At 46.8% G+C, this 18731-nt stretch overlaps 1 protein-coding gene across 1 annotated transcript; it reads left to right on the top strand.

Annotated features, from left to right (window-relative positions):
• Positions 1 to 41: 41 nt before the first annotated feature.
• On the top strand, positions 42 to 16816 carry RPRD1B (regulation of nuclear pre-mRNA domain containing 1B). The gene is made up of 7 exons (XM_069871569.1): positions 42 to 275; positions 1933 to 2062; positions 3099 to 3232; positions 6093 to 6205; positions 8138 to 8264; positions 9258 to 9433; positions 15237 to 16816. The coding sequence occupies exons 1-7, from the start codon at positions 125 to 127 to the stop codon at positions 15384 to 15386; spliced, it is 981 nt and encodes a 326-aa protein (XP_069727670.1). The 5' UTR covers positions 42 to 124; the 3' UTR covers positions 15387 to 16816.
• Positions 16817 to 18731: the final 1915 nt, after the last annotated feature.

The raw sequence follows: 18731 nt of genomic DNA, 5'->3' as shown, positions 1-18731 counted from the left end.
CCCTGCCCCCGGAAGCGTGGCCCCTCCGGCGCTCCGTAGGGCCGCGCGCGGTGAGGCCGCGCCGCCATCTTGGTCTGGCGGCCGCGGAGGGTGAGGCGGCGGCGGGGCCTCCCGCAGCCCCGCCATGTCCTCCTTCTCGGAGTCGGCGCTGGAGAAGAAGCTGTCGGAGCTGAGTAACTCGCAGCAGAGCGTGCAGACGCTGTCGCTGTGGCTCATCCACCACCGCAAGCACGCGGGGCCTATCGTGTCCGTCTGGCACCGCGAGCTCCGCAAAGGTGCGAGGGGGGCGGGGGCAGCGCCGGGCCCGGGGATCACGGAGACACGGAGCGGTTCGGGCCTGAAGGGACTGCAAAGCCCAGCCCGTTCCGCGGCGAGGAGCCTCGCACTGGATCTGGTTCTCCACACCCCATCCAACCTGGCCTTGAACACCTCCAGGGATGGGGCAGCCACCACTGCTCTGGGCAACAACCTGGGCCGGGGCCTCCCCACCCTCACTGAAAAGTTTCTGCCTAAGATGTCATCTCAGTGTCCCCTCTTTCAGCTGAAAACCGTTCCCCTCGTCGTGTGCCTGCACTCCCAGATCAAGAGTCTCTCCCCGGCCCCTTTCAGTACTGGAAGCTGCTCTGAGGTCTCCCCACAGCCTTTTTTATATCAGGCTTAATAACCCCACCACTCTCAGCCCGTCCTCTTACAGGAGGTGCTCCAGCCCATTCTATGCTCCTCTTTTGGACTCAGTCCATCTATGTTTTTCTTGCTTTGGGGATTCCAGTAGTGGACACAGGACTCCAGGTTGGGTCTTGGAGCAGAGCAAAGGAGCAGAATCCCTTCTCTGGCCCTACTGCTCTGGATGCAGCCCAGGATATGGTTGGTTTCTGGGCTGTGAGCACACATTGCTGGTTCATGTTGAGCTTCTCAACCCCCAGTGCTCCAAGTCTGTCTCCTCAGGGCAGCTCCAAATGCATTCTTCACCCAGCCTTTGTTGATACCAAGGTTTGTCCCAACCCTACCGTTAGCCTTGTTGAACCTCCTGAGATTCACACAGCCCCACTTCTCCAGCCTGTCCAGGTCCCTCTGGATGCCATCTTTTCCTTCTGGCATCACAACTGCACTACTCAGCTTGGTGTCATCTGCAAACTTGCTGAAGGTCTGTGCAAAATCACTGTCTGTATTATTAACGAAAATATAAACCAGTGCTGGTCCTAGTATGGAGGGGCTGGGGCCGGAGGCCTTCAGAGGCCTTTTGGAGACCTGGTGCCCAGCCCTTCCCACTGCGCTGCTCGGGCTTCAAATCTTGCTGGTCCGTCTGGGTTCGGTCCTGGGTTCACAGCACTTACTTGCTTTGGAGTTGCAGCAAGAGCCTTAGAGTGAAGCAAAGTAAACATAAACTGATGGTCCAAGATGGGAAGAGCAATGGTGTGTGGGAAATGCAGTGCTGCTTTGGCACAGCATTGTCTGGAAAAATAGTTGAGTCTCCACGTGCGCTTCCTCCTGCAGTTGCCCTCTGTTCTCAATTACATGGCTCTATACCAGTTTGTTTTCTGAAGTTAATTAATGAAAAATAAGGCTGTTGTGTTATTAATTTGCTGGTGCATTAGAACAGCTCGGTTTAATCACGTGGTTAAAGTTTTCTTATCCAGGTTTTCCTCAGATTTGAGGTGTCAATGAGCACAAACCCTTCAGCTCTGCTTTTTTTTTCTAACTGTTTTAGAAATCAGTTAGAAAAGCACCTGAGTAGGAGGGAGCCAAGAGCTGCTCCACCAGAAGGCACCAATTTGCCTGGGTAGCGAGGACATGTTTTGAACTTCCCATTTAGACTGAAAAGCTGGCAGCAGCCTTGACAGTGATGTTAATGATTCCAGGTGAAAGACATGAGAAATAAAAGCAAACTCTCTCTCTTTTTTTTCCTTTCCTTCTTATTTTTCCCTTTCCCAGCAAAATCGAGTCGGAAGCTGACTTTCCTATACTTAGCAAATGATGTCATCCAGAACAGTAAGAGGAAAGGTCCAGAGTTCACCAGGGAATTTGAATCCGTTCTTGTGGATGCTTTTTCTCATGTTGCCAGGTACGTTGTTCTGTTATGTATTCCTTCACCTTTTCTCTGTAGAGATTTGCATTCTTGTTATAGAACCTTTAATTCAATTGAGGTTTGGGGCTTTGGGGTTGGCTTTAAGTCTCGGGAATGCTTGTGCCCTTACTTCATTGGAGATTGAATTCTGGCTATGTTGCAGCCCAGAGCTGTTCAGCGTTAATATTTCACTTTGGGGAAGCCTGTTCATGTGCGCATCAGCCCTTGCAGCTTCACAGGTTTGTTCTCTGCATGCAACTCCTGTTACCTGAAGAGCTTGTGGATCTGTTCATGGGCTGTGAAACCAAACAGTTGCTGATGTGTGTTAAAGCCTTGTAACACATGGCTCTTCCCCGTTGTCAGGAGCCTTTCAGAGAGCTGATATTTTGGGTCCCTCTCATCTTCTGGTCTGAGCAGGGTTCCTGGCTGTGTTGCTGCTTGTGACAGTATCCGATTGTTCCTCTCCTTGCTAGAGGAATGAAGGATTCGATATGTAAAGGGAAACAGAGATGCAGCCGCCATCCCGTCAGAAATGGGCTAGCATTTCATTAAGATTTCCTCTCAATAGCCTGATAATTGCCATTATCTCAGCTAACTGACGGCTGGAAGGCTTTCAATGTGCTGTACGGAGTACATTCGAGTGCCTAATGATCCAAACAACCTGCTTTTTAATTGGGATGTTACTGACTGAAACAACCATTTGAAGTTAATGCTTGGGATTGTAAACATGCCAAATTGGGGGGATTTTATAACTTCTCTTACAAACTCTGAATGATAGCAAGGTTCTTCTTTCAACACTTGTGTTTTCACTTCAGGGTGGGAATGTGGAGCACTTTCAGGCAATCTCTGGTGCCAATAAAGGGGAAAATTGGCCACGAATGTGTTTCACACAGTTTGACTCAGCTGATATGGGAAAGATTCCTTCCAAACGTGCAAATATGCCATAAATTGCAGTAGCTGGTTTGGAAGATGCTCTCTTAAAACATAAGCTGTTTGTCAGCTGAATTGTAATAATTTTCCTGTCTTTGAACAGAGAAGCAGATGAGGGCTGCAAAAAGCCCTTGGAACGATTACTTAACATCTGGCAAGAAAGGAGTGTGTATGGCAGCGAGTTCATACAGCAGCTCAAACTCTCGATGGAGGACTCCAGTAGCCCCCAGTCAAAAGGTAAAGGTGCATCACTCTTGGTGGGTGCTTTGCTTTGGATTTTAGACTGGTACGTATTTCACTGAAAGAACTGTGAGGGGCTGAGCTTGGGGCTCCTGTGGCTGAGTTGTTGCCAGAGCCGAGGTTCTTCGGGATTGTCTTGGGAGCAGTCTGATTTTCATTCAGCTTGCAGCTCTGCTTTGGAACTGTGTTGCTTCATGGCTTGGGGCTGACAGAAGCTAAACGTGAGGTGCTTTCCGCATCTGCTCATTCACCAGGGCTGCGTTTTGATGTGAAGACAAGCAAGCAGGGTGGAGGGAGCTATTGTGTCCACCCTGAGAGTTAGAATTGTTCCACTCTACATCTCTCAGAGTGGGCAGCTAGGTTGTTACAACGCTTTATTCAGTATTGTTGGTGCTTTCATTCTCATGTTAGTTTTTTTATTTTGTGTAGTTACCATGTTTTATTATGACTTTTAATAATCGAAGGCTGGAAAATATGTCCAGGATCTTGTCTCTTTTTTTCTTGTACCAGCTGATGTCATTAGGGGAAAACATTAACTTAGTATCATTTGTTGCTAGAACATCACTGTTATAAACCTGTTGCGTGAGACAGATAGAGAAACTGATTATAAGCTTCTTGCATTCACTGTGCATGGCAATATAGCTGGTATAGCTGGTGTGTTCTTGTAATTTCTTTTTAAGAAGCAGCTGGGGGAAGTGCTGGAATGTTGCTCTGATGTAGGAGGGTTGCGCTGTAACACAGAACTGAACTGCTGCCCATTGCTGTGATCGTGATTGTGTTGCAAAGTCTGACACGGGAAGTCAGAACCCTGTCAGAATACAGCGAGCAGAGCAGGCTGGGACGCTGCCAAGGATAACAAAGAAAGGCACCTGGGGCTGCACTAGGTGTAATTTTGGAGCAGATCAGCTCCAGCTGTGCTTGACCTGTGAGGGGCTACTAGCCAGTGTATGTTGTAATGAGAATTAGAGTCATGAATGATTGGCCCTCAGAGAAACAAAGGGCTGGGAGCAGCTGGAGGGTGCACTGGACCATCAGGTTTCTCTTGTCCTTCAGTGTCTTCTGGTGTTCTATATTGGTTTTCTGTTTTCTTTAGGAGAGCTGTACATGTGGTGGTGTTGTTATATGCAATGTTTTGTGCTATATCAGTTTTTTATACCTTACTCCCTTCGTGTTTGTGTTCACGTCTGTATGCACTACAGTCATGCTTTCTACTGTTGATTATCTCATGTTTATCCTTTGTTGGCTAATTATGTCATGGTAAGTACACACAGGTGCTAATTATCGATGGCACATTGTACTGGACTGTGTAACTTTAACTGCTCTCCTTGGCCATTTGTTGTCAGCACTTTTCCTGTTCAGCTAAGTCAAGTCTGTCACAGAGCTCAGCGGGCAGCAGCCGTTTTTCTTGTTGTTGTGTTACCCCACTTGCCTGGAGTCACATTTCGAAGTGCTGTATTCCGTCTGTTGTCTATAAAGATGCAGAGTGTCCCTTTTTCTAGTTTGAGTAGCTTTTCTCTAGCATGCTTCAAAAATTCAGGGTGAGGATTTTCTTGTGCTTCCTTGCGTTCCATTGAGTAAATCTGTTCTCTGACAGAGTTGTGTTTGTGTCTGCCTCCTGAAGGTCATTCAGCTGTCTGCATACAATGTATGACACCTCTGACTTTGTCTTCAGTAAGATAGAGGTTTTCAGACAGATGTCCCAGCTGACAGGGCAGGCAAAACTGCATCGAAGGACAGACCTTTCTGTTTGCTTCTTCATTAGAGCTGAGCAGGTGTATTTCATTTTAAATCAAGAGTGGTCTTGGGTTTTCCTGTGAATCAAAGCATGTACAGGCTCTTTCCCTTGAACTCCATGGTTATCTCAGCAAAACCTGACTCCCCTGAAGAGAGGTTCTTGAGACTCTGTCCAGAGCTTACTTACAAATTACCTGGCCTCTTAGGAATTTTGATGGCATGTGTGAAGAATGATCTGCCTTCTTCTGAAGGCTCTGTAGCTGGATCAAAGGCTGCATTAGGACTTCTGGCTCATTAAATAAGTTCTCTCTTCTCTTTCAAGCTAAGGTACGCCACACTAAAGTTCATGTAGTCAATGCTGCCTTGCTTTATGAAGGATGAAGCTTTGAGCATCCTGATCCAGTGGGAGGTGTCACTGCCCATGGCAGAGAGGTTGGAACTGGGTGGGCTTTGAAGTCCTTTCCAACCCAAACCATTCCATGATTCTATGAAATCCTTATTGCTGAAGCATTATAAGTCACATGCTTGAAGATCAGTTTGTGCTCTGCCCGTGGCTGTTGTTGCTGTCATGTCATAGAGTTTTCATTTCACAGAGCTGTCCTAAGTCACTATTTTGCTGGAAGAGTGAAACATTGAACTACTAGCAGTTATTTAGATGATTGTGGGACCATAGTGAGCATATACTTGCTGCAAAATAGAGCTTGCAATCTTCTGTCCATATGTATCCTAACATCAGCATTTCATTCCTACTGGTAGAAACCCTTACCTGTATACGTGGTATTAAACAGAGAAGCTGAACAGGGCTGGAAACTGGCTGATTGTTGCCTAGCAGGGCATTACTTGCCGTTCCTTCTTCCAGTGTTGGACATGCAACATAACTGCTGATATGAAGACTGTGTCTGTGTGCTTGCATGCACAGAGATACTCCTGTGGGCAAAATGAGCATTTTGTTACCGTTTTGCATTTGAGTATTGGGAGTGTGCTGCCAACATCAGAGTCCAACCGTGTTTGTCCAGCTCTGTAGAGAGCTTCATCACCAGAGCATCTGGTGCATGTCTTTTGAAGCAGAGATAGTTGAGGTGGGCAGATCTGGCATCCAAATGAGCTGCTTGTGTGTCTTCAGTTGCAGAGGAGAAGAAGTCATTGAAGCGGACTTTTCAGCAAATACAAGAGGAGGAAGATGATGATTACCCTGGGAGCTACTCGCCCCAAGACCCAAGTGCTGGGCCACTGCTGGTAGGTGGGATGGGTGGTGAGCGGGAGAGGTCCCAAAGGCCACCTCCTGTGTGGTGCAGCCACGAGGTGGAGCTGCCACCAGCGAAATGCTCCTAATGGAGACATTCTGTTGGGGGTTGAGAAGTCCATGTGGAATAGAACAGTCCTTTTCCATCCCAGCACGCTGTGCTGCTCCTGAGTGATTCCAAGTGGTCTAAACCATGGGCTGAGAAGTATCATCAGGGCAGGATACCAAAGAACTGCCAGAAGAGCAGCCTGCGTTTTAAATTCTGTCTAAGGTCAGTGTGTGTCTCTCAAACCCAGAGGCGTAACACAGATAAAATGTAAGCTTTTGTAGGATGTCTCTCTCCATGTGTGTGTTCAAAAGCTTAACCTCTGGTAGATTTGTGTGGAGTTGGTTGTTAAAACCAGCTCTGAAGACTTTATTTTGGGGCTGACACGTTAGTGATGTGGAAATAGAAATGAAATAGAGGGTCAGTCTGACCATGTAAGGTTGCATAATGAACATATGTTAAGCCCTTGTCTATTTGAAAAGGATAAAGAAGCCCCGCCATCCATCTGGTAGAGTGTAAACATGAAAAATAAAGATAAATCACAGTTGTCAAGGAAATGAGTGAGATTTTTCTGTTGTTTCTTCCCCTAGATGCCTTACAGCTTGTGGGTTCTTTTGGTAATAAGCATTGAGTTTGTTACTGTTGGGAAATGCTGGCAAAGAAGCAGTAAATATTGGATAATGGACCTCTTTTTTTTTCAGGTTAAAATAATATTTATTTGAAATGTTTCAGTGTTTTTATTAGTTTTCAAACTATTGAAACATACTTTAATCCCCAGTGATGTTCACAGGGCTCGTGTCCAGTTTCAAAACCCGCCCATTAAAAGCTCAGTGTTACTTGAAACAAAGAAGCATCAATTTTATATATTTCTCTTTTGTTAATGGTTCTAAGCAGGGAGGCAGTGTGGTGTGTCAAGGCCTCTGTCCTCACCCACCACCTTCTTAAGCTGGTAGATGTTCTGAACGTGTTCATTTCAGTTGACCTGTTTGTCCTCGAGGCACTGAAAGCGGCTGAGATGAAGCTGAAGGGACACGATGAGGTCCTGCTTAACTGCAGATTGCAGTGTGCTTCCAGGGAGCTGGTTGAGCTGACCGAGGAGAGCAGTGACGCTGCTAAATCAGAGCAGTAGTTTGCTTGAGCAGGATTAGGAAATACCAGGATGGAAGGGATGTCGGGGTTCACCTGGTCTAGCCTTTCTTGGCAAAGGCACGCCCTAGACAAGCCGGTCCAGCCTCTTGTCCAGCTGAGTCTTGACTAAGTGTCCCATGATGGGAATGCACCCCTTGTAGTTTCTCGGTTGTTTGTGAGGAGTGGCCTTCATTGTCATCAAAATTCATGGTGGATAACCAGTTACGAAATTTTAATGCTTGTAAAGATGGAAATCTGGCATAGTTTTGTTTGGACAAGTACAAGTTTGGGTTAGTTTCGGTGGGTTTTTGCTGTGTCAGGATGTACCTTTGGACTAGAACAGAGGTGCATGTGCACTGGTCTAAGAGGAAATGTCAAGAGTGCTCAGCTGGAAGACAAGTCCCAGTTTGATGCAGTGCAAAGGGCTGAAGCCTAAATCAAGCTGGTATATGCATTTACTTCTCAGCTTTGACTTAAATCATTGCTCCTTTTAATTGGAATGAGTAGTTTTCCACTGCAGAGCCTTGAAAAAGAGGATCTTGCTGTAATTATGCCCAAGTTCCAAGGCATAACTGTATGCTCAGTGAATGCTTTCTGTGTCAGGAAGCAACAGTTTGAAAAGTACTTGAAGAAAGTATTCCGGAAGCGGTTGCTTTTTCAGACGTAGGTGACCTCAGGCAGCGGCCACAGACGCAAGAGATGTTACGGAAGTTACCATGAAAGGTTTAACATTGGCTAACTTGTCTTGTAGACCGAGGACTTGATCAAAGCCCTGCAAGACCTGGAAAATGCAGCATCAGGAGATGCCACAGTACGGCAAAAGATCGCCTCCCTGCCTCAGGAGGTGCAAGATGTTTCATTACTGGAGAAGATTACAGGTATGAGTCTGGGAGGTGAATGGATGTGTGTCCAAAGGGTAACTTAGAAATCAAAAGGGTTTTTCTTTAAATAATTACAGTGTATGATGGAGTGAATTCCTGCTTCCGTGCCCTCGTTATGTAGCTCTTGGGTAATTCACGGATGGCAGCCCTACCAAAGGTATTGGGAGTGAAACTTGCATTGTTTCTGCTGGTTTTCTTTTGGCTTGCACCGAGACTTTTGTACTTGGAGAGCATTAGCAGTGTTTTGCAAGAATGTGGAGTTAACAGGAGTTCTGAAGCAGGTGTGGGTGGTTGTGAACACCCAGACAGGGAAGTATTTCTTCATCTTGTTACTGTGCTGAGTACACACGCAGTCTGTGATTAATATGGAAACCAAAACTCGCTGCCCCCATCAGCCTGTTAGTCTTTTGCAGTTGTATTTAAAAAGTAATCATAATAGAAGCACGTAAAGGTGGAGCTGATGTGGCTTTTGTTCGTGTAAGTCATTTTGATTTAGGGCTTATTATCAACTGTCACTTATTCAGTCCTTTATAATGTACTCTCACAGTGTCCAACTGTGAAGGCTGGTGTGCAATTTACGTTTGCTTTTATTGATGCTTTAGGAGTTATTCAGAGAAAAGAGGAGTTAAAAAGCACCCACCGTGTTTACATGTGAAACCTGCCCGATTTGTTTTAATGAATTCTGAAAGCACAGCCTAAACTTCTAGTTTAATTAACCTGTTTGTGGAGGCTGAGTTCATAGCTGTATCCCACCCGCAGTCATGGACATCTCTGCCAGGGTGAAATGCAGGCACTCCTGCCATTGTCTAAACGCACCATTCCCGAGTTGTTAGTCCTTACCGTTCCTTTCAGCTCATATTTTCCTGTCAAGCCAGAAGTTATTTATGAATGAGGTGTTAACGTACACGTGTCTGATTAATTGCAGCTCTCCTGTCAAAGATGAAATTTATAAACTTTGTCCTCTAAATTACCCAACGCTTTTGTGTGCAGACAAAGAGGCAGCCGAGCGTCTTTCGAAGACGGTGGATGAAGCGTGCCTGCTACTGGCTGAGTACAACGGCCGGCTGGCAGCGGAGCTGGAGGACCGGCGCCAGCTGGCACGCATGCTGATTGAATACACCCAGAACCAGAAGGATGTCCTGATGGAGAAAGAGAAGAAGCTAGAAGTGAGTACTGATGAAGCTGGTGCTGGCAAGCTAGTTGTCTCCCTAAACACTCCCTCTTGACTCCTGACCTGTGTGTTTCTCTCATGGGAGGTGATTTGAGCCATTTTACATTTGGAGTGAAATGGGTAAGAAAGTGGTGTAAAAAGTCTGAAGAAGGCAGAATCGTTCTGATGTTTGGTCCTGTTTGTTCTAATATGGGTGGACATGAAGGGCCCAGCACTCAATACTTTTTAAAGGAAAACAGGCTCACTTAACAAAGTTTCTTCTGGTTTACTCTGTTTTGTATCAAATCCCCATTTCCTCCCTTTGCTGTAACTGTGTTATAGTTGCACATGGTGTAATTGCCACAGCTGGGGGTTTATTGGTTGTGTTCTATAGTTCCTTTCTGTAATGTTTGGGTACCCCTCCTGCCTTTCCCACCCATGCCTGATGAGGACATGTGGTTGAACTGAAATCTTCTGGTATCCATCCTTTAACAGCCTTTCTTACCTCTGGTGTCTGTGCTGGGGTGTAAACCTGGATGATACAGAAAGATGATTCCTTACGTGTGCTGCCATAGCTCCCTTGAACGTGGAGGGCAGGACACTGCGGAGTGTGACTGCGCTGCCTGGACTGAGCGCTGCCGCGTGTCCTGGAGCATGTGCTGGGGATGCGGCAGCCAGGTTCTTCCTCCACACCCTGGGGCTCGTGGAAGTCTAATTAACGGTGGTGGCTGTGTCACCGCCATCTGTTAAACTGCCCTGGGCAGCACGCAAAGGGCTTCCTCTGCGCCTACTCTGGTGATGGTGAACGGCTGCTGGGGGTGGGACCCCAGCTGCTGCAGAGGACAAAATCCTCAAGAAGGAAACTGTGTTGCAGCCATCACAGCCTTGTTTGCTTCCCTGACAGAGCTGATCTCACAGCTCGGCAGCATCTTTGTGAGGCAAATGTCCTGTTGAGTGTTTACTTTGCCGTGGATGTTTGTACCAGAGCTTCCAGTGTCTTGTGACTCCGAATGTGTTGTCTTTCCAGAACTTTGCTTGTTCTGTGTCAGCCAGACAAGTGCTGGTGCTGTGTTCAGGGTTAGGGTGGGTGGTTAATGATTCCATTAGCTTGTTTAGCTTGAATTTCTCCAAGCAGAGTGTCTGTCTGATGCCTGAGCCATTAAAAGGCACTTTCAGACATGGATCCCGAAGGTGTCACACAACTAAATCCTGTTCGGTGCCTGATGGATTTGCTGAATGCCAGTGGAAGTCTGCGCTTTTTTCCCTTGCTGAGAAGAGGGCACCAGCCTGTCGGGAACACATATGTATGTGTTTGTGTATGCATAAAAATAGCTACATGAGAGGTGTTTACTTCTTTACAAAAAGGCAAGAAATGGATAGCAAAATGCTGCACTGCAATGTTGAGCAAAGGCCAGAACATAAATTTGAGTCAGTTTGAGACTGAAATTAGGAAATTCACAATGACAACATTAGATTAAAATCTCTAATACACTAGCTGAAGTGTTGTGACAATTGTACTGGGTTTTGTTTTGTGAAATATCCTTTTGGGAAGAAATGTTACTTGAAAATTGTATCTCTGGCAGAGGCAGGGATGTAATCCTGAGAGTTAAGCTGTTCACTCGCTGAGCTGCTTTGTTAGTGGGAGTAATCCTGTTGATAGCAACGGGCAGGCTGTGCACCCGCTGTTCAGGGTAAATGCGCTCTTTAATATATTGGAAGCTAAACAGTGATCTTATTAAAGCTCTGTCTAGGTTGGTATCTTTGTCATTCTGCCAAAAGCAGGCGGCCTCGGTGCTGTCGAAGTCTGGAAGGAGTTGCCACTCGTCAACTGAACATGAAGGCGCAATTCGTGTTGCTGTTAAACCTCAGATCTGTGCTGAGGGAGAGGGCCTGATAAAAGCGTTCCATTGTTCGTGAGTCTTGGAGGGTTAATAAACAGTGGGAGATGTTGGTTACAGATATGGCAGCCCTTATCTGCTCATCAGTTCTGTTTGAGCCTTTGATGTGCTCACAGTAACATTATCGATGAGCCGGGGTTTTCTTTGTAGCGCTAATCAGCATTGTTCTAGAAGGAGCTGAAACCCTTGTAGCAATTAAGAATGTATTAAAACAAAACATTCACTCAAGCAAAGGCTGAAATAATAAAATAACTTAAACCAATCTGATTTTACATATCCTCTCATTGTGTGCTGTGCTCTCTCTAGGTATCTTTTCCAGATCTTTGCTGCTATTGACTGAGTTTTCTCTCCTGTACAATGAGTTTCCTGACTCGCAGATGAGGTGGCACTTTTAGATGGAGGATGGATTGTCTCCATTGCTGCCCTAACCTCACCAAGGCTGCTGGTTGGAGAAAAGGGCTTCTGGTAGTGATACAACTCAGGGCTTTAGTTTAAGACATGGAAGCATCTGATTTGGAAATCACTATTTCTTTTATCTTATTTACAGAGCACAGTCTTTACTGTGATAGCAGTGAAAGAGCTAATCTGCATCTTGAGAAGCAGCTTTTGCCATCTGAAGAGCTACAGTTGTTTACTAATCCTGTTAATACTAGTGAAACACAGCAAATCCACAAAACATGACAGAAACTCAGTGTATTTGCGTCTCGGGGACTGATGCTCAGGGAAGTTGGCAATGGCAGAACCCTGTGACACTGAGTTCTCGTCATCAGTTGCAGAAAAGCTGTGTAATTTGGGGCCCTTATGCTGAGAAAGGTGTCCTTGGGCAGTGCCTCAGGTTGCAGCGGGTCAGAACTGACATGGACTGGCTGCTCTTCCCGTTTGCTCTATAAATCCTCATTAATGCTTGACGACGTTTTTGAGTAGGTGCTATTGCTGTGATGACTTGCAGCATGTTCCTGCTTGACCCAGCACAGGAGTGAAAGTGTCCAGTGCCAATTCTGAGCTGAAATAAAACAAAGCCTGTGCTGTGTAGCTCACAAGGTGAGCTGAGCCGTGCAGCATCCTCCGGTGGATCTCCCGCCATGTCGGTTAGAGGCAGTTTTACGGTGTTCAGGCAAGGCTGCTTTTGAGCGAAACACTTCTGTCGGATTTTTTCAGTGGGGTTTAATTCTGACACTGCATTTGTTTCAAGGACTGAGTGTCTCATTCAGAGTCTAATTCACTTGGCCGCTGTGGTGCGTAATTCTGCAAACGGAAAGGGAATGTTGATCAGCGAAAGGATTTGTGTGGCACAGTGCCAGCCTTTTCTGTATCATCCTGAAACTCCTGCTTACAGGAAATACCTCATTATTTTGCCTCAAAAAACCAAATAGCATCCCAATACCATTAATCTTAATGAAAGACTGTATGCAACGAGGCAATTAGCTCAGCACACGGAGCACAAATGGAGACCTTGGGAAGCAGCAGTTTCTTTTAAGTGCTCTTCATATTTTTTAAGGTTTATAGAACGGAGGGTTCCTGCAAGATGCAGTTTCAAAGCATGCCGTGGGCTCTGTGGAAAACATGGTTTCCCATAAACCTGTGTCCAGATTCCCGTGCCGCAGAACATGGCCTTGGTGTGTGGGAAGAGAGGAGCTCCTGGGCCTGGAAGGGGGTCACACGCCTCTGCTTCCACATGTTCCTGAGTGGGGCTGAGGGGATTTCCTGAGCAGCACAACTGGCAAACACAACCCTGCCTTGTGCTTCATGTGAGGGATTGCGTCTCCCTGGAAGGTGCTGCTTCCGTGTTGCAGCAGGACTGCAGGACTCTCCACTTGCAGGAGTGGCTGCCCAGAAGTTGGGGGCTGCCTCTGGGCTCTGTGCTTGCTGCCCTGGCTTTGGATCCTTGCCTTGTTCTTGGTGTAGGGTGCGGTGAGCCTGCTGGGTGCTCTGGGCAGTCGTCAGCGCTCTCTGTCTCATCTTTGGCATCCCACCTCTCCAGCTCTTTATGGCTCTGTCACACATCAACACAGCATTGTGGTCCCAGAGCAGGTGGAAAGCATTTATCAGGCGGGAGTCTGTGGTGTGTGGTGAATCTGTCCAGCAAGTATTACTTTGTTCTAGGAAAGCTTTGTTCCTGGACTGTTCCCTTTCCATTCCTGAGTTCAGTGATGTTTTCTGAGCCAGAGTTTTTAATGGTTTGGGGGCTTTCGCTGCTTTATCCTTGCAAGGCTTATTTTTCTCTCTCTTGCTCCTTTTTTTTTTAATGTATGCGAACCGAAGCCTTTGGTTGTGATGTACATTAACTCACTGAGCCTCATAGAAGGATTTCAGTTTGAAACAGACTGTTAAAGGTAGTTCTTACTTGGTGCTGGCAGGAAATTTATGGAAATTTCTATAGCTGTTCCAGGCATGGGAGCATTCTGAGTGGTTGCAATCAGCTGCTGCTCTCACTATTCTTATTCAAAGTAATGAAACACAGAGAGTGTAAACTCATTGCTGGTAACCCTGCAGGAATGGCTCTGCTTTGATATTTGGAGAAGGTGAAGAGAATTTCCTTCATAGAGGGGGTTGGAAAGACTGGATTGAAGTTGTAAACTCTCCAGAAAGATGTTTTGATTAAATGTGTGCCTGGTTTTATTTGATCTTCAAAGATAAACTTCTGTTCCTTGGTAAACCGTTTTCTTTGCCAAGTAATTAAGAAATGAAAAGCGAGTATCACAGCTGCATACGTGGAATACTGTGCTGCGCTTGTTCTCTTAAGCTCATTCTTTCCTGCATTCTGGAGATGCCACAAAAAATATGCCTGGAATGGCTGGGTAGAGGCTGGTGTGTTCCAGAAGAAATGACGTGATGCTGTGATTTTGTTACTTGCACAGCCGTGACTGTTACATAAATGCTTGGGATCACAAAACTCTGAAAATCACATAAACATCGATTGTTGATAGTGCTGTTGGGTAACTTGGATGTGTGTTGTCTGTTCTTAAATGGCCTCCGAGCATGATTTAACAAGGCATGGTTCCTTCCGTCATTTTTAGGATCCGATCTTTGCCTCTGTCCCCTCACGTTGAAACACGAGGCACCGTTACCTCTGATACCATGGGGGTTTCTGAGGATGGACAGATATTTCTGACTGGAGTTTAATGCTCAGCCCAGAGCCATTTGTGGAGAAACTACCTGGAAGTTCCCTCCTCAGGGACTTTTTTTTTTTAAGTACTTTCTTTCTCCCTTTATAATAAAACCCTGAATATTTGAGTGTCCTTTTGCCTGGTTCCCAGCTGGAGGGGCTGTGTCTGTGTCTGGTGTACATTTAGTGACCGCACACATGTTTCTGTGCTTGCTGGCGTGCCAGCCCAGTGCTGCGGCCACTGTGGTTGTTCACACCTCATAGAGGGGACCCTGTTTCACAGCCAAAACTTGGGTGTGATTTCATGACTTGAAAGGGAAAATTGGATTATCTGAATATCCAAAATGGGTCAAGCTTGGGAAAAAGAGCATTTTAGCAGCATGGTAGTAGCTGTGATGTCCCTCAGGCGGCTGCCCTGTCAGCAGGGCTGTAGGAGGAGTGCTGGCAGTGTCCCTCCTCGGCCACACATGGCAGTCAGGAGCCTGGGAGAGTGCAAGAAGGGAGCAGCTATGTAACAGCGCTTTGCTCGAGTGCTCCACCAGGCCCCAGTGGGTACAGGTTTGGGGCTGTTTTGCAGAGCTCCTGTTCAAGTAGCACAGGGCAGGATTAGTGGTTAAAGGAAGCTGAAGCCTGTGGGCAGGCGGTGAGCTTGGGTGCAGGTGGCAGGATCTGCTGCCATGTCGGCAGTTGCTCGGAGCACCAGTCCCTTACTTGCCTTCCCTCAGGATCCTCACCTGGAAAATACTCCTGGCTTTACCAAAAGCACTATTCCTTAACCTGTGCTTAATCACCGTTCTCTTGTCTCTCTCCCTCAGGAATATAAACAGAAGCTTGCTCGGGTAACCCAGGTCCGCAAGGAGCTGAAATCCCACATCCAGAGCCTTCCAGACCTGTCACTGCTGCCCAATGTCACGGGAGGTCTGGCACCTCTACCGTCTGCTGGGGACCTGTTTTCCACAGACTAGAACCAGCGGGGTCCCCTGGTTCCATTAGTACCAGCAGGAGTAAGAAGACTCTGGTGTGACTGGAAACCCAGTCTTCTGAGATCTACAGTAGGAAGGAAGCGTGCAGACCCTGCTTTCGACTTCTTGGCTGCTCGTGCTCACCTTCTCCCTGTGTACTCTGACTCGTGCTGAGGGGAGGAAGAAGAGCAAGTGTTTGTGAGCTCTGAAGGGAGCTGGGATCGTCTGTATAAGCAAACTTCTCTCATATTTTTCCATACTCTTTAGTTGCTCTTCGCTCTTAGCACTTGCTACCCCACAACAGTCATGAATCATGTGCATACCTCCCTGCAGTGTCTTCAAAGGAAGGTTGACTATGGAACACTTTCCCCTCTGTAAAATATGTGTCATTTCTCAATGAGCTTTGGTCTTTGGTTGGGTTCCTGAGCCTCCTCTCTGAGAGCAGGGGAGCGACTGGTGGGCGGTGCAGGGCTGTGTGTGGGCATAATGATCCTGGACCACGTCAGCCTGCGAAGAAGGCGTCTGCTGAGCACTGGTACGGAGAAATACTTCTCTTAAGCCTGCAGTCCTTGCTCTGCTGCGGCACTGAGGCGAAAATGGCTCTTCTTTAGCGTGTGCATCAATTGGACTCGCCACAGGCAGTAAAAATAAGCGGCTTTGCTTTGTGAATTTGAGATCACTTCCTAATTCTTACTCTGGTGAGCAACGCAGGGCTGATTGTTACTGAAGGGAGGGTGGAAGTACGCTTTGTTTCAGCTACCTTGGATTTGTACTACATTTTTTCCTGTCCATTACACGAAATGAGGTGGTCACAGCAGCTTTGATTTAACAACCGAGGGGTTGGAATGGTGCGTTGCAGCTGGAGATACCCAGGGACAGGTCTGTCTGATCTGCTCTGAGGGTGGTTATGTTGAAGATACAATTCTGTGAATTCTCTTGTAGATTTAGTGAAGTTATTGATGACCGGAAGTTAAATGTGGTATAAATATTTATTTATATAGAAAACAGACCCATCTATATGCACAAGTCCTGTCTGCACACGTCCTGTGTCCACGCATGTAGATATTAGAAGGATGTGCTTGATTTTGTGTCACAGATTATTGTGAGTTGATTTTTATAATTGAGAAAAGGGGGAGAAAAAGGAAGAGAAGGCAAATTTAAGATACTCTTAACCCCATAATGTTGCTGGCTAAGGTTTTAGCTGCCACGGGTGTAATTACATGCAGCTTGTGTATTAGGTGTAACAAGCTGGACTCTGATTGCTGAAAACCATTCCGATTTGGATAACAATTCTGTTTAAATTTAGCACCTCTCCCTGTAAAATGTTTCTGATGATGCAGGTCTGCAGGAGAGGCTGAAATGAGTGCTGGGTTGCATTTGTGCCTCCCCATAGGCTTAAGCTGCTGGTATCAAAGACGTAAGAGAAAACCTACGGAATGCAAAGCTTGTTCTGCATCCTCATTTATTTATTTCCAGGGTATTCAGAGCCTGTTCAGTTAAAGCCAATACTATAGCATGTTTGGGTCATTAACTTGAGAGGCTCATATCCTTTTCTTACTGACTGTGCTGTCCTGTTGCAGAAGCTCCCTATGCCCGTCCTGCACAGCCAGGAGTCCTGGTTTTCTGTTTAGTCCACAGGGAATCCTGCGGGGGCAGAGCTGTTCTTCCTGTTATTGGCTGGGTCGCACAGCCTGTATGGTCCGGCTGTTCCTGAGATAACACACAGGACACGCTCTCTGTTTTTGCCAAAAATGAAACCCGGAGCCACCCTAGTGACCCTCGAGCACCCAGAACAGCGGGCCTGGTCCTGCCCTGTCCCACCTGATGGAGTTTCCCGTAGCCTGGAATTATCCTGACCACTGATTGATCCGTTACCGGACAAGAGCAGCTCTGCAGGTAGATGTGTGGCCACCTCATGCTGTTGGGGCGGGCCTGGGAGGGAGTTGTATGGCTTTGACTTCATTTTTAATTGAAATGTTTTGATTTTTTTTTTCCCCAAAATACATGTGTGTGGTTTATTTTGCTTAATTTAAACAAAGTCTTGTGGTTTGTAATTTTATTTGTTTTCCTTTTTTGGGCAAAGGGCGTCTGGTGAGTGGATGACGTTCTTTCCAGGTTAAACAGCTTTTCCCAAGTGTGTCTTTTTTATCAAAAGCTTCAACCTGTATATTAATTGATTTAGGAGTTAATTCAGATGCATAGGCTGCCATTTGCGGCTGCAGTATATTCTGAAATGTCTCATAGATCTCTATTTTTGAATAAAGAGGGTGTCATTGACTTACCAGTGGCTTCACTCCTTTCTGCAGTGCAGGAGTTGCTCTGGCATACAGGGGCTTGGGGGTTTTGCCCTGTGAAATCTGAGGCTGTGGCTGCTGGAAGGGGCTTATGCCAGGGTTTGTGGATGTGGCGTGTCCCGTTCACAGCCCTGTTTCCTGGATCAAACAAAAGTGGAACATGCTGACCTCTGCCTGGAGGGTCACTGAGTGCAGAAGACTAGCTCCTTCATCTTGAGCTCATTTAGGGTCTTGGAGGACATTTGAAGAATGACTCTAATTAGAGCGGAACAAACAAAAGCCAGACCTGGAAACCAAGAGACTGGCTTTGCTGTGAGCAGCAAGAGCTGCTGTTCCAGCAGGGTGTTCGATTCCATGTAACCGAAGCCTTTCTGCTTTAGAGGTGGGGAACCTTCCCCCTTTTTTTGGTGTTGATGCTTTTGGAGGTGTGGGGGGACTGAGGGTTCTTAGCCCCAGTTCACTGACCTGCAGCAGTCCCTGTGGGCAAACCTGCTCCTTGTTCCCTGCGCCTTGGGGAGTATCTCTGGAGCTGCTTATGGTTTTACACCAATTATTTGGTTCTGCTTCCATGAGGGGCTCGCAGCAGTGCAATACTCTGCTTCCCAGGCATAGAAGGGCATCTGACATGGTCCCTCCCAGTGTAGAGCTGCCTTTGTCATGTTGGTGGGGTCCAGAGTGAGGTTTCCAAATCTGTAAAAGTGTGGCTGAGTGGTCCTGAGTGTCCTTTCTTGCCTTTGAGAATCTCCTCCAGCGCGCCCTTATGTGCTCCTTTCCCCTGCCTGCATGAAGGATCAGTGCTGCCAAACGCCTCTGGGGAAAGCGAGGACTTGCTCCCACTGATGAGCACTGAAGTCTGTGAGAGGACAGGTTGTAGTGGTGATAAGAAAGCAAGGCTGGGGTTGCTGCAGCTCCTGAAAAAAGGAGGCTGTGGTGAGTTGGGTGGTGGGCTTTTCTCCCAAGTAATAAGTGATAGGGTGAATGGAAATGGCCTTAGGTGGTGCTAGAGGAGGATTAGACTGGGCATTTGGAACAATTTCTTTGCAGAAAGGGTTCT

Source organism: Phaenicophaeus curvirostris, chromosome 18 (genome assembly GCF_032191515.1).
Source record: "Phaenicophaeus curvirostris isolate KB17595 chromosome 18, BPBGC_Pcur_1.0, whole genome shotgun sequence".
Classification (NCBI taxonomy): domain Eukaryota; kingdom Metazoa; phylum Chordata; class Aves; order Cuculiformes; family Cuculidae; genus Phaenicophaeus; species Phaenicophaeus curvirostris.
Note: the sequence above shows the minus strand (reverse complement) of the source record. Positions and strands in the feature narration are given on the sequence as shown.

Coding starts and splice junctions, on each gene's coding strand:
- RPRD1B (XM_069871569.1), top strand. CDS start 125: ATGTCCTCCTTCTCGGAGTCGGCGCTGGAGAAGAAGCTGTCGGAGCTG. Junction 2,063..3,098: donor GCTTTTTCTCATGTTGCCAG/GTACGTTGTTCT, acceptor GTCTTTGAACAG/AGAAGCAGATGAGGGCTGCA. Junction 6,206..8,137: donor CAAGTGCTGGGCCACTGCTG/GTAGGTGGGATG, acceptor CTTGTCTTGTAG/ACCGAGGACTTGATCAAAGC.